This window comes from Dermacentor albipictus, chromosome 10 (genome assembly GCF_038994185.2).
Source record: "Dermacentor albipictus isolate Rhodes 1998 colony chromosome 10, USDA_Dalb.pri_finalv2, whole genome shotgun sequence".
Taxonomy (NCBI): Eukaryota; Metazoa; Arthropoda; class Arachnida; order Ixodida; family Ixodidae; genus Dermacentor; species Dermacentor albipictus.
In genome coordinates, this window is record NC_091830.1 from 58,716,761 (window position 1) to 58,728,391 (window position 11,631).

Below are 11,631 nucleotides of genomic sequence, written 5' to 3' on the forward strand. Positions count from 1 at the left end.
AGCCATTTATTGGGCGAACTTGGGCCCACAAAAACAAGTCACAATTGGGCAGAAGAAAAGTGATAGACACATGTGTCGATCATCGACATCTGATCACAGGGTCAAGCGTGTCGGCTATCTATACGTGACTCATCGAAGATTCCAGCGTAATCACTGGTGCTCGCTTGGTTTCCCTAAAGTAGAATACGACGCGTGTGTGTCGTGCTTACAATCTGATTACACGACATTCAGTGACAACATAGGAATCGGAAAGAATCAACGATAACATTCGGGAAAGTTCCTATGCCTACAGGCGGGTCTTGCAGTGAGCGATAAATGTAGATTGTTAGCGGGTGAAAAGCGGTCCCCGGAAAAAAGACAAACAAGTGGTAAACGACGTCCGCGCCTCGATATCTTATCAATCATGTCCCACAAGGTTATATTTTTAAATTAAAAGGTTTTACGAGCAAAAATCACAATATGATTGTGATGCACGCCCTAGTGGAGACCTCCGGATTAATTTTGACTAGACGAGTTTTTTCTTAACGTACAGCCAGTAGACGGCACACTGGCGTTTTTTTGCATTTCGCCTCCACCGAATTCGAGATTCCCGCACCCACCAACCCGCCATTCCCGCCATCCCGCATCTTCAGGCCTAGCAGCGCAACGCCAAAGCAAAAGGGATGTTGACAGGGGGACAGGGCGCTCAACCAGAGGATATCTCCGGTTGGCTACTTTGTAGCGTGGAAGTGGAAAATAGGTACGAACGATGAGACAAAAAAAAAAGAAAGAAAGGGTGAATAACATAGAACTGTCAGTGTGGGCACTGTCACGCACTCTGTGAAGGTGTAGCACGGGCATAAACAATGTCAATGCTTCACGGAAACACACAATATCCGAATCGCACAGTCCGATATCTCGTTAAGTAACACAGCAGCACCTTTGGAGCGGCCCACGCTGATGTCCATGTAGGCCACTGTGCAATAATTTTGCTTTCTGAGAGTGGGCGCTTGTCCAGCTGGTCTAGTGTGGACAAGGAGGAGGGGGGGCTACTCTTTGCAGGTTGAAACGAGTGCATTCGCTAACAAAGTGCGCGGTCGTTTTGCTGCACCTGCAAAAGTGACAAAGTGGGCTATTCTCTATTTCAGTGACCAATGAGTACGCATTTGAATATGCTATTCCAAGCCACAGACAGGCTATGAGGGTGCAGTCACGTCGAGAAAGGCCGGACGGAATACGAAGCTGTAGATAAGAGTTCAGAAAACGAAGGCGCGTGCTTGTAAGTTTGGATTAATTCCACTGACCCAAGGGTGGGTCACGTAAAAGCACGCGAAGTTTTTGTTTTTTTTTTTTGCTGCCTCCGCTCTCCAAAGAGGGATGAAAACACAGATGATGACGTCGTGGGTAGAACGGACGGCTGCATCCGCTTGATCATTTTCATGAATGCAATAGTCACAACGCAACCATTGAAATATTATCTCGTATTCTTTGTCAACTGCTCGACGATGGACTTGTATGATCTCTGCGAGGAGCTGTCCATGTGATCCCGGACGTAATGTGGAGAGTTGACTCTGGAGAGCTGTCTTGGAGCCACAGAACATTAACCTGGTTGAATGAGGATTCCCCATACATGAAAACATACGTGTTTTATATGAGATACTTATTCTTGAGACATGACAACTGGATATAGGGCACAAGGGTATATTCGACAGGAATAGTTATCGCGATAATGGTTGCAATAACTATAATTCAGTTTTTATATGTTTTGATAGATGAGCTTATTGGGGTCTGTTGCGTATATTAGGACTTATCGTGAGAGCTGAGAACGGCTTCCTTTTGCTTAAACTTACGGACAAGTGATATGACTTCATAGTGGCACAGGTCTCCTGCTTAGCAGACTTAACATAGTTCCCTGAGCCAGACAAATAATGCATGACAGAATCACGTTATTATGCTGCAATTAGCAAAAGTTACTCGGAAATAGTGCTTCTGCCAATTTTCTTTTTTATTAAGAGAAACGCTTCCATCTGGGAACATGATCAACCATAAATTTTGTATAATACCTGTTTTCAACGGCATATTTGCGTTATTTGACCACCGGGTCTAAAGTATGCAATAGTAAATGTTATTAACGCAACACCTTGATTTAGTGTCCACGAGGCTCGTGCGGTCGTGTGGCACTGCTAATTTGTTGATGACGGTTCCGCAGTGTTATCATTGCTGCACTGCGTTCAAAAACCTTAGAAAATTTAGTTGAAAGTTACACGATACCAGGCACTCGAGGTTATGGTTCCATTTTTGCTTTCTTTCAGTACAGCCACTTCCGGAAAACGCTCAATGGAGACCTTTGTAAATTTAATTTTGACTCTATACTACTGCACTAGACAACTAACCTGCTTGATTTGTAACAATGTCAAGAATAAGCCAGCAAGGCAAGGCTTGTATTTGCGCTTGGTACTGTAGTCATTCTTGTCAAATTGTCAGGAAATTACCTGTTGGCTTTCTTGATGACGTCGTCGACGCTTTTGTAAGGCACTAAGTGTGGACTTCTCCTCGTTGGCTGGTTCTAAAAGTAAGAGGGAAACGTACAAACAACGTCAGATATTGTCTGCCTTGATGGGTGAAAGCATGTATTCTAAACCAATCGTCTTAAATCAAGACCCGAAGGAGCTTTCATGTGGTTGGTCCATCTAAATATTGTGGGGTTCCTGGCTCTCGCGGTGGTTCTGTGGAGCCATTGCGTTGTGTTGCCGGGGGGCTCCGTGTCCCTCTCCTCCTTGCCTGGACGGGGTGGCAGCGGGTCATAAAACACTGTCGCTCTGCTGTCACCCCGCCCACGCGAAGGTCCACAGGCTTTGCCTATTGGCCGACATTTTGGCGGGATTCGGGCCCCGCTTGCGGGCACTCCGGGTAAGCGCGCGCAAGACGGGCGCCCGGGGAGACCACATCGGGGCGTCGGAAGGTGCGTACGTGTCCTCTCTGCCGGCGGCGGCCCCCTTTGTCCGCCGCCGGCCGATGGTTACTTCGGCTCGTCGGGGTCCCGGCCTCGGCGGGCGGCGCGCGCACTCTTCCGTCGTCTCGATGTCCTGAGGCAGCGTCTGCCGATCGTGCCCCGTCTGTTCGTCTGTCGTTTCTCTCTATTTCCCTTTTCTCTGCTTTGGGGCGCACGATGGCAGGCGCTGACCGAAGGATAGGCAAATTCTTACTGATCGGGTTCTTTGTTCTTTGTTTCTCTCTCTGTCGCGGTGCGGGTAAAACGTGTGTTTGTATTAACTCCCAGTGTAATAAATGTTCTTTGTTGTTTCTCGAGAGCTTTGCCTAGGGTCTCCCTTGCTGCGCGCGCGCGGTCTCGCCTTCCCCTCCTAAGCTGTGGGGCCGGCGGGGCGCGTACGCGCGCAGCTGCGCGTCGGCACACGGAGCGGGCCGGAGCAGGCGCGGGCGCGCGGTGCCCTGCACGCGTGGCGGCTCGGAGTGCTCGAACCCGCGGTGGTGGTCGTCCGGCGCGCCGTGAGCGTCGCGGGTGAACACCACAATATTAACATGCTAACATTAACAGCGTTCACTTAAATTATGCGAGGAACTAAACCGAAAGCAGTGGCTTTAAAGGGCTCAGGCCCAGTCGCAAGCTTTCGTTATACACGCGAAGTTGTAGAAGGGATGGAGTAAAGTATCCATACATTGATCCTTCTTAATTTTTACAAAACACTAAAATTAATTTTAAGTATTACTTCACTTTTGTTTACTTATTAGATCCTCAGGGCCAGATGCGTTGCAGAAGTAAGTGGTTACAAAATGACAACAATATAATAAGGTATGTGAGTGACAATGATCTGCTTCTTATACAACGTCAACAAATGTGTTTAAAAGGCAACAAGTATCAGTCATAGATATCTTTGTAACAGTACTAATAGCGACTAAGTAAGAAAAAATCCAAGGATTATAAAAATAGTTCTTACTTAAGCAATGCTACTCAGTGCTTCGCAAAAAGTGCGCTTATTATTAATAACTTCTGAGTGAAAGTGGCTATATTCTTGATTTGTGAGACGAAGAAATTGAGCTTATGTCCGCACAGTTAGGAAATAACATGGAAGTACTAATGTTACTACCATTGAACGGACGTTCAAACCACGGTCGATACAGCGCAAGATCATGTTTTCCTGTGAAATTGGTTAGCTAACGTCATAGGCTATTCATCCACTCTGAGTTCTTTAATATCTTAACTTTAAGGGCTCTTTGATTCACTATAATGCATTTCATTACATTGAGGCACAGATGTGAAAAGGTTGTGATTTAGACGACTTGGCACCGCATTTTGACAGTATATCGACAATGAAACCTGGTAGAACCTTTGTATTTACTTGTTTTGCTGCGCTGATAAGTGGACAAATGTCATGTAATTCTTCTATCGTCAATATTTTGGATATGTTTGCTTACTTCGACCAGGCCATACGTCCATCCCTGCTGGATGCGCTCCTGGGCCCACACGTTGTGCGTATTCTCAGACAGTTGGTCCACCAACTCTTCCATCTTAGCAGTCAGCGTGATCGCACCCAGATCCAATGGAGCCGGTTTGTAGCCGTTGGGTTGGAGGTACGGGCTACGGGATGTGGAAGTCAGAATCAGGCGTTAGCTCAGAAAGTTTGACGAAGCGTACGTTCATTCTATTAGCCTTTCGGCCTTCGTGACCTGAGGAAGTTTGATATAAGGTTTTTGTAAGTACACGAAACTGCAACTGTTTATGACAGCGAATGCCACATCGGTATTGATAGTGCCACATTATATTATTTCAAGAATGCGTTACTGGTGCCGGACGGCACATTTGCAGTAGGCGGTAGGTGGTTATCGGTAAAGACAAACCGCTAGTGAAATGCTAAAACTCTTGATTATTAAAAAAAGAAAAAGCCAAGGATCCTCGGAGCACAGAAAACACCACAAGAGCTCGAATTCATAGCGGCTCCGCAGAAGATCTCGGTAGTGGTTTGGTAGCTTTGAAATTTCCAGGAAAGACTCCATGCCTTGCCAGTACCATAACTCTATAGCTACTAACAAATGATGTTACGCTGACCGAGAGAGCATGCCGCATTTCACGTTGCGGGATTTCCGATTCACTAGTATGGTCCACTGCCGAGATGCTAAATCGAAGCCGTGCCTAGTTTAATGAAGATATATTCATCATTCGATTATCGCTTGATATTTTATTATCACTTGAACCAGTAAAATAAGACTGCTCTGTTTTTTTGAAGCCAAACAAATCAAAGAGAATTGGATAGAGTAAGAAGATAGCCTTAAGAAAAATGATTCCTACAACATAAGGATGTATGGCGGAGATAAAACGTTTGAGCATGCCGTCTTTCCCAACCGCAGAAATGCATCACTTTGCAAAAGCATCACATGGAGACATGTAGCAATAAACTCGTTGTATAGTAATAGATGTTTTTCCTAATCTGAAGCATAACTGCCATTTTACGGGGCAGGCCAATTGTTTGACGAGGAAGAACAATAGGAACACACAAACAGATCCCGATGTGTCCAAGTAAACTAAAAGGGACAGGTAGTTGACTGAGGGAGCAATACTTGCAAAAGGCAGTGACCCGGAAGACGAGATCTTCGCTGCACCAAGCGCCGTCTTTTTATCTACATAACTTTGTACTAATATAATTGTATACTTAATCGTTACTTACTATGGACACGGCAATACTCACTCGTTGGGGAGTTTGACTGTCTTTATACGCGCGGGCGGCTTGTCGACCGTGATGTGGTAGCCCAGGGCAAGGATGGTCCTGAAATGGAGACGAACTTCATTCAGTTCGGACAAGCTGGTGCAAAAGGTCGAAGCGCAAGCAGCACGTGTAAAACACGCGCAAGCACGACAAGTGCACACGAAAGACCTAAACAAAATTATCGCAGTAAGCGAGCACATACCACACGTTGTTGCGAACGAGGAACCGCATGCTAAATGGTCCCTCACCATGCCTCGTCGAAAATTTCGCTTGTAGACTTGAAGCTGTAAATCGCCGTCCAGTGCGCGTTCTACCGCAATAGTAATGACAAAGGCCTTAGCAGTAGCTGTGATAGACGTAAGTGAAATGTTGCGTGGCCATCGTGCGAAGATGGGAGCTGCTCTGCCCGGCTATTGCGGCCGGAGTCCGCAAGTGGCATTCCTCTGCCTTTTCCAATATTAAAGCCGAGGGTCTACGTTATGTTTAACCGCACGAGCATCACCTCCTTTTAAAGCGAATAGTTTTCTTTTTCTTTTTTTTTGCTCTTTCGCCTGTTTTTGTGGTTCGCGGTGGTCGGTGGCGGCCGATGGTTGGTGGTCGGACTTGCTTGCTTTCGCGCAACCAAGCTGGGGAAAGGGGCGCGGGAAAGGGGAGGAGGGGCTGTCGCCAAACCGAGTTGCAGGAAGAGGCGGAAGGGAAGGGAAGTGTCGTCCGGTCGTCTGTTCGTTCGTTCGCTCGTTCATTCGGGCTATTCACTTACATTAACAATCATGGGCCTTTGTTTCTGCACAATTGTTTTTTTCTTGCTGTGTGGCACACTTAGGGTGGCAGTTTTACGCACTGTGCGATTCAAAGGAATCACCGAGTTCACGTGATACGTGGTAGGCTTGAGGTTCAGTGGGCTAGGCGGAGTTTCGTGGAGCACTGGTTGTTTTATTTTTCTATTGGTGCGGATAATCGGCAGAACTGAAGTCGTCAACTTACTTGAGAGTTTGGAGAGCTAGTGTGGTGTCGTACTTCTTTTCGGCCATCGGCAAGTGCTCGAATGATGTCAGGCACGGGTGGAACTTTCTGCCGTCGTCTCTCACCTGCGTGGTCAGTATTAAACAGGCAGGCTTCGAACAGTATCTGTTATGAATTAATGTTGGCGTACAATTCGCTTAGCTGTGCTTCATGAGATATATTTTAGAAGCGATAAATTAGTAACGAATGAAATAAATTTGTTTTCACGTTGTACTTGTGCAGCATATAAAGCAGAAAAAAAGTTGAACGTTTACTTTTAGTACCAACGGTGCGAACGTGCACGATCATGTCTATGCTGTCGCATTATATTTTAAAGCCTGGATAAATAACATTTCTGAGAGAGTCACAATGGACCACTGTCGGAGGACCTCTTGCTAGGCGCGTGGCCACAGAGTTGGCAGACGACAGAGACAATGCGTGCACTTTCACGTTTCCTAGGTGACACTGGCCTGGACTCACGCCTGTGATACCAGTTGTGTAATGTGTCATTCACCTCGTTCCTCCCATTATCATCCATCATTGTGACCCCTTTTCTTCCCCTCTTCCCCCTCCCTTACGTAGAGTAGCAGGCCAGATGCTCCATTATCCGGCCGACCTCTCTACATTTTCCAATCATTAAAATACTTCCTTCCTGAGAGAGTCGACGTGGCATCTTTTGTATGTACGTAAGCAGGCTGCGAGTGCTGTGCTTTAAATGACAATATGCAGAAGTAAACGCCTCAACGCAGCGTTGAATAGCTTGAGGACAAGTTCGACTTAATCCTTGTACAAACAGAACTTTCAGAAGGTTGAAAGGGAGTATTGTGATCTGCAAATGAAAACGTGGCTGCCAGTTTCTTAATTAGATTGAAGCAAGTGGGATATTCTTATCAAAATTAGTGTGCAAAGCTCTAAGATTCTTGTTTTGAATGAAAGTTTGAAATGCAAGTTCATTCACATACCTCTCCGTATCTCCACCCGATGTCAATCTTGTTCATTGCCCATACTTCGTGGACATTTTCAGCGAGCTTGTCACGGACGGACTCGATGTAGTTGGGAAGGGTAATCTGAAGAAGAATGAAAAAAACATGTACTGTAGACAAGGAGTTCTCATGAAATATGGCAGATGAGAAAGCATTGTCTAGGTATCGATAAAAATGGCAGCAAAGTATTTGCAGCTCCATAACTCTGTTCTCTAAACAGATACCATAGTTCTCTAAACTTTACCAATAGAGCTTCTGAAGCGGACGATTACGATGCGTTAGCTCACAGCTTACCTAACTTGTTACGTTGTGCTCAATGGCTGAGAAAAAGTCATATTGAAAAATTAAACACATATTTCAAAGACGTATCTCATACACTAGCATATCAATTTTGCGCCCACTAGGTGTCCAGATGGGTATGGTTTGCAGTATTGTGTCATCACTTTTCTTTCTGAGTTCAGATCTAAATCTGACTCCTATTTGTCTTTAATTTTCAGATTTCCAGTATATTGCTAAAACGTACGGTCTAGATAAAGATCACCTTCCCAAACTCTTCAATATGAAGATTTTTTTTCTATGTAAGGCTCATCAAAATAGGTTTAGTGGATGTTGAGAAAAAAACGATATCTCCGTTCACGTGTATTTACGTAGGACGCTCCTCTAACTGTTTATATTTTTTTTCTGCTGACTATAATGCTCGATGCTCGAGTCATAGATAAGGCGCACGCGGTGCTCAGTTGTGACTGATTATGTGGAGCACGTGTTTCAGCCCCCTGGATCCATCGGACCTAGGACCCCGAAGCAGCGCGTTCGCTGGAGCCGCCCCCGAAACCAGAGCACCGATTGCGTGCCACAGTCAACTGCCTATAGCCTTCAATAAATGTTCCGGGTGACATTGCGTATCAATCTTCAACCACAAAGGACGCGCTTACGTTGGACGTGTCTACGGGTGACGGCACGAAAACCGCGTCGTCCGCAATGGCCGCCGGCCCAAACAGGACTCCCTTGGGCACGTCGCCGAACTGGAAGCACGGCTCGACGGCGAGCACTTGCTGCGGCAGCAGGGCCTCGACCAAGGCCGAGTGGCCGTCGGGAGGGCCGTACCGGAGCTTGCCCTGGTCTCCGCCGAGCAGGAATCGACAGCTGCGAACCCGAGGCCGGGTCGTAATGTGCGTTAAGAGTATACTAAATAGAAACACTAAACCCGCTCACTTTTAAAGTGTCATTTGAAAACTCTATTGCCGTTTAGTCCGCCATCCAGATTGATTATTAAAAGAGGAAACGAAGCTCAAAGTTCTTTTTTTTTTGTGCCAAAGCAGCAACGCCGGGATGTCTTTGGGAGGACTAGGAGTGGTGCTCATGGCAGGTGGACGTAGCCTCGCAAAAGCTGCCGGAAATAGCTCCGATCGTAGCCACCCATCAAATGCGGTATAGTCTGAAGCCCGTCACAGTACTTGTGGCAACAACAATCGATATCACAAGCAACTTGGCACGCAGCGCAGCACGTTGCGGGCTGTATAAACCACATTAACTCACACGGCTCACCATTCACAAACCGACCCGGCATCGCGTACCTCTGTACGTGATGCACAATAGGAGGGTGCCTCTAACTAGTCACTGATTTAGTGCCTTGCATGAAACATAAACCATGTAACAAGATCAGGTTCGCGCATATCTAGTATACAAGGACACAGGTGTGGCGGACATTTATTAAGAGGAGCATCTCAAATGACTATACATAATTTACGCGTCTGTGTGTGGAGCGAGACGCTAAAGGAAGAAGTTACTACAGTCGAACTTTGAACTAAAATGAATTCCGACAGAGAGTGACTTGTACTCGAATGAAACAAACATCAAACAGATCGTTTTCATAATCGCAAAGTGAGCTTTCCTGCGAGGCTGCTGCCCTGCTAATGGCAGCGTAGTAATTTTCACAAGCGTGGGAAATGTAGACGTTGCTCTCGCGATAAAACCACGCGTAAGAGACAAGCCCCATCATCACGTGCAGCTTCGTCTTCACTTGAACGGTGACAGGTGCCGCCATTGTTTGGGAAAGCGTGCAGCGCAGAGAAGCGCACTTGCGAAATAGAAAAGCGATTTACCGGAGATAACAATGACGATTACCTCACTTTCGCCGAGAAACTGATCGCCGGGTAGAACATGCCATCGGTGTTGAAGCTTCGGAAGCAGCCCTTCACCTTGATTCCGTTCACCGTGAAGCTGATCACCGGTACGTTCAGGTCGATGATGCACCCGATGACGTCACCCTTACGGATGTAGGGCGGTGAAGACGACCTTACCGTGTTGCTGCGACCCCCTGCGCGTCAGATGAAGAAAAGCCACGCTAACGTGCCCAGTTTCTATATGCTAGTCGCATACAACACTGAGTGCAACAGCAATAGAACACTGGGAACAACAGGCCAACATGTATTAGACGCACACTTTCATATCCCTGAAGGTGCGTTATTCTACAGCTTTGCGCAAAACTGACAATGTCGCGACACTGACTGTCTTCGGCTTTATCATTGGTGCATGCGTGGTAAAGTAATTTATTTAAAGCTTCGTTCGGGAATATTTGTCAATTGGGCAAATAAACATTCTGATCAATCGGCAAAATTGTGTTTGCTCTTGCATGCGACCAAGATAACGCGGCATCATTGCGAGCGTGCGAAGAGCTAATTTTGGGTATTTTGTTCTAATCAAAACAAGAGAAGTGTGGTGACATACACCATTTTTGCGGATTAGTTGACTCTAGAGGAACGAGATGGCGCTTTCGAAGGTCAGCCACACGTTGCCTCAAGCGAAAGCTCACGAATGCGAAAACGCATTCTGGCTGAGACCTTTGTCAGCCTTTCTGCCTTTAGTCTCAGTCTACCCTCGTTTGAATGAACGAGAAATAAAATTCAATTCAATTCAATATTGCTCCGCCCTGCTACTCTGTGATCACATGTGGTAAACGCGACATCGTGATGGTTAATGAACTGTGTTCCATTCATGCTGCAAAATGTGGAACGGTAGAGGGAAGAAGTGTGCAGTAGTCGGCTGTAAAAGTAATGACTGGTATATTAAGGAATGGGCTAAATCTGTGTGGCCAAGTTCACGGACCGTTGCTACACAAGGATGGCCTGCGTTACCAGCCCTTTCTGATGACGGCTTTCATCGACGATAAAAAAATTCCTAATGCGCCAGCATTGTATCGCTAACCTCCAAAGCATGAAGTTTAACCCCCGAACGTCGGCAAGAGTGAGTAGCGCTCATTACACTGTGACAAAGGGAATAGTGCAGCTTCTTTGCATAGTAAGTTCCTCATGCGATGTCTGCCCACAGCTGCGCTAACGCACACTAAAAATTACGCCCGCACTACCGCCTACATATCAAGAACAAGTGATTGGTGATTAAGTGAGCAAATGAGAGCGCACTAATGTTTCAAGCTGAAAGTTTCGTGACGGCTCACAGAGTAAGCGAGTGACTAGGGATAATAAGTTCTTGCTACAAGTTATTACAAAGTACAGAACATCTGCGTTCCAAGCACTGCACCCGAAAAGAACACATGTGCCGCAACTGAGCAAGTCCACGAGAGATTAGACAGAGAATAACTAATCAACCAGATATGCAGACGAGGAACGTTACTGAGTCACTAACATGAGAAGCCGCTGTTTCAATGTGATCGGAAAGTAAATAACGTAGAGCAAAAGACACAGTTCCTTATTTAATTCAGAAGTGGAAAGTTTGGAGTGGTTTCAATACATTCATCGCGGTTCTAGTGCTCGCACCGTTTCACAAGGCTAATGAGCTCCGAAAGCGCTTACATGTTCTCTGAAGCTATGGCCAAAGCTTCGTGTCGTCCACCCAGTCACTGTCTATGATATTCGCCGAAACAGAGGTTTGCGAAGCCGCGCCGGCGTCATGCACATCCATTGGAGACGTGGAGGCAAAAGAGGCAGCTG

At 46.4% G+C, this 11,631-nt stretch overlaps 1 protein-coding gene across 6 annotated transcripts in view; it reads right to left on the minus strand.

Annotated features, from left to right (window-relative positions):
- The window catches only part of RyR (Ryanodine receptor), a 340,296-nt gene that overhangs the window by 181,994 nt on the left and 146,671 nt on the right, over positions 1-11,631 (minus strand). For all 6 annotated transcript variants that reach the window (XM_070526816.1, XM_070526813.1, XM_070526812.1 and 3 more), the window contains 7 exons: positions 9,809-10,001; positions 8,617-8,827; positions 7,664-7,768; positions 6,684-6,787; positions 5,682-5,759; positions 4,414-4,576; positions 2,472-2,545 (listed from right to left, as the gene is read on the minus strand). In XM_070526816.1, coding sequence (XP_070382917.1) covers positions 2,472-2,545; positions 4,414-4,576; positions 5,682-5,759; positions 6,684-6,787; positions 7,664-7,768; positions 8,617-8,827; positions 9,809-10,001 — 928 coding nt within the window. The remainder of the gene's footprint in view (positions 1-2,471; positions 2,546-4,413; positions 4,577-5,681; positions 5,760-6,683; positions 6,788-7,663; positions 7,769-8,616; positions 8,828-9,808; positions 10,002-11,631) is intronic.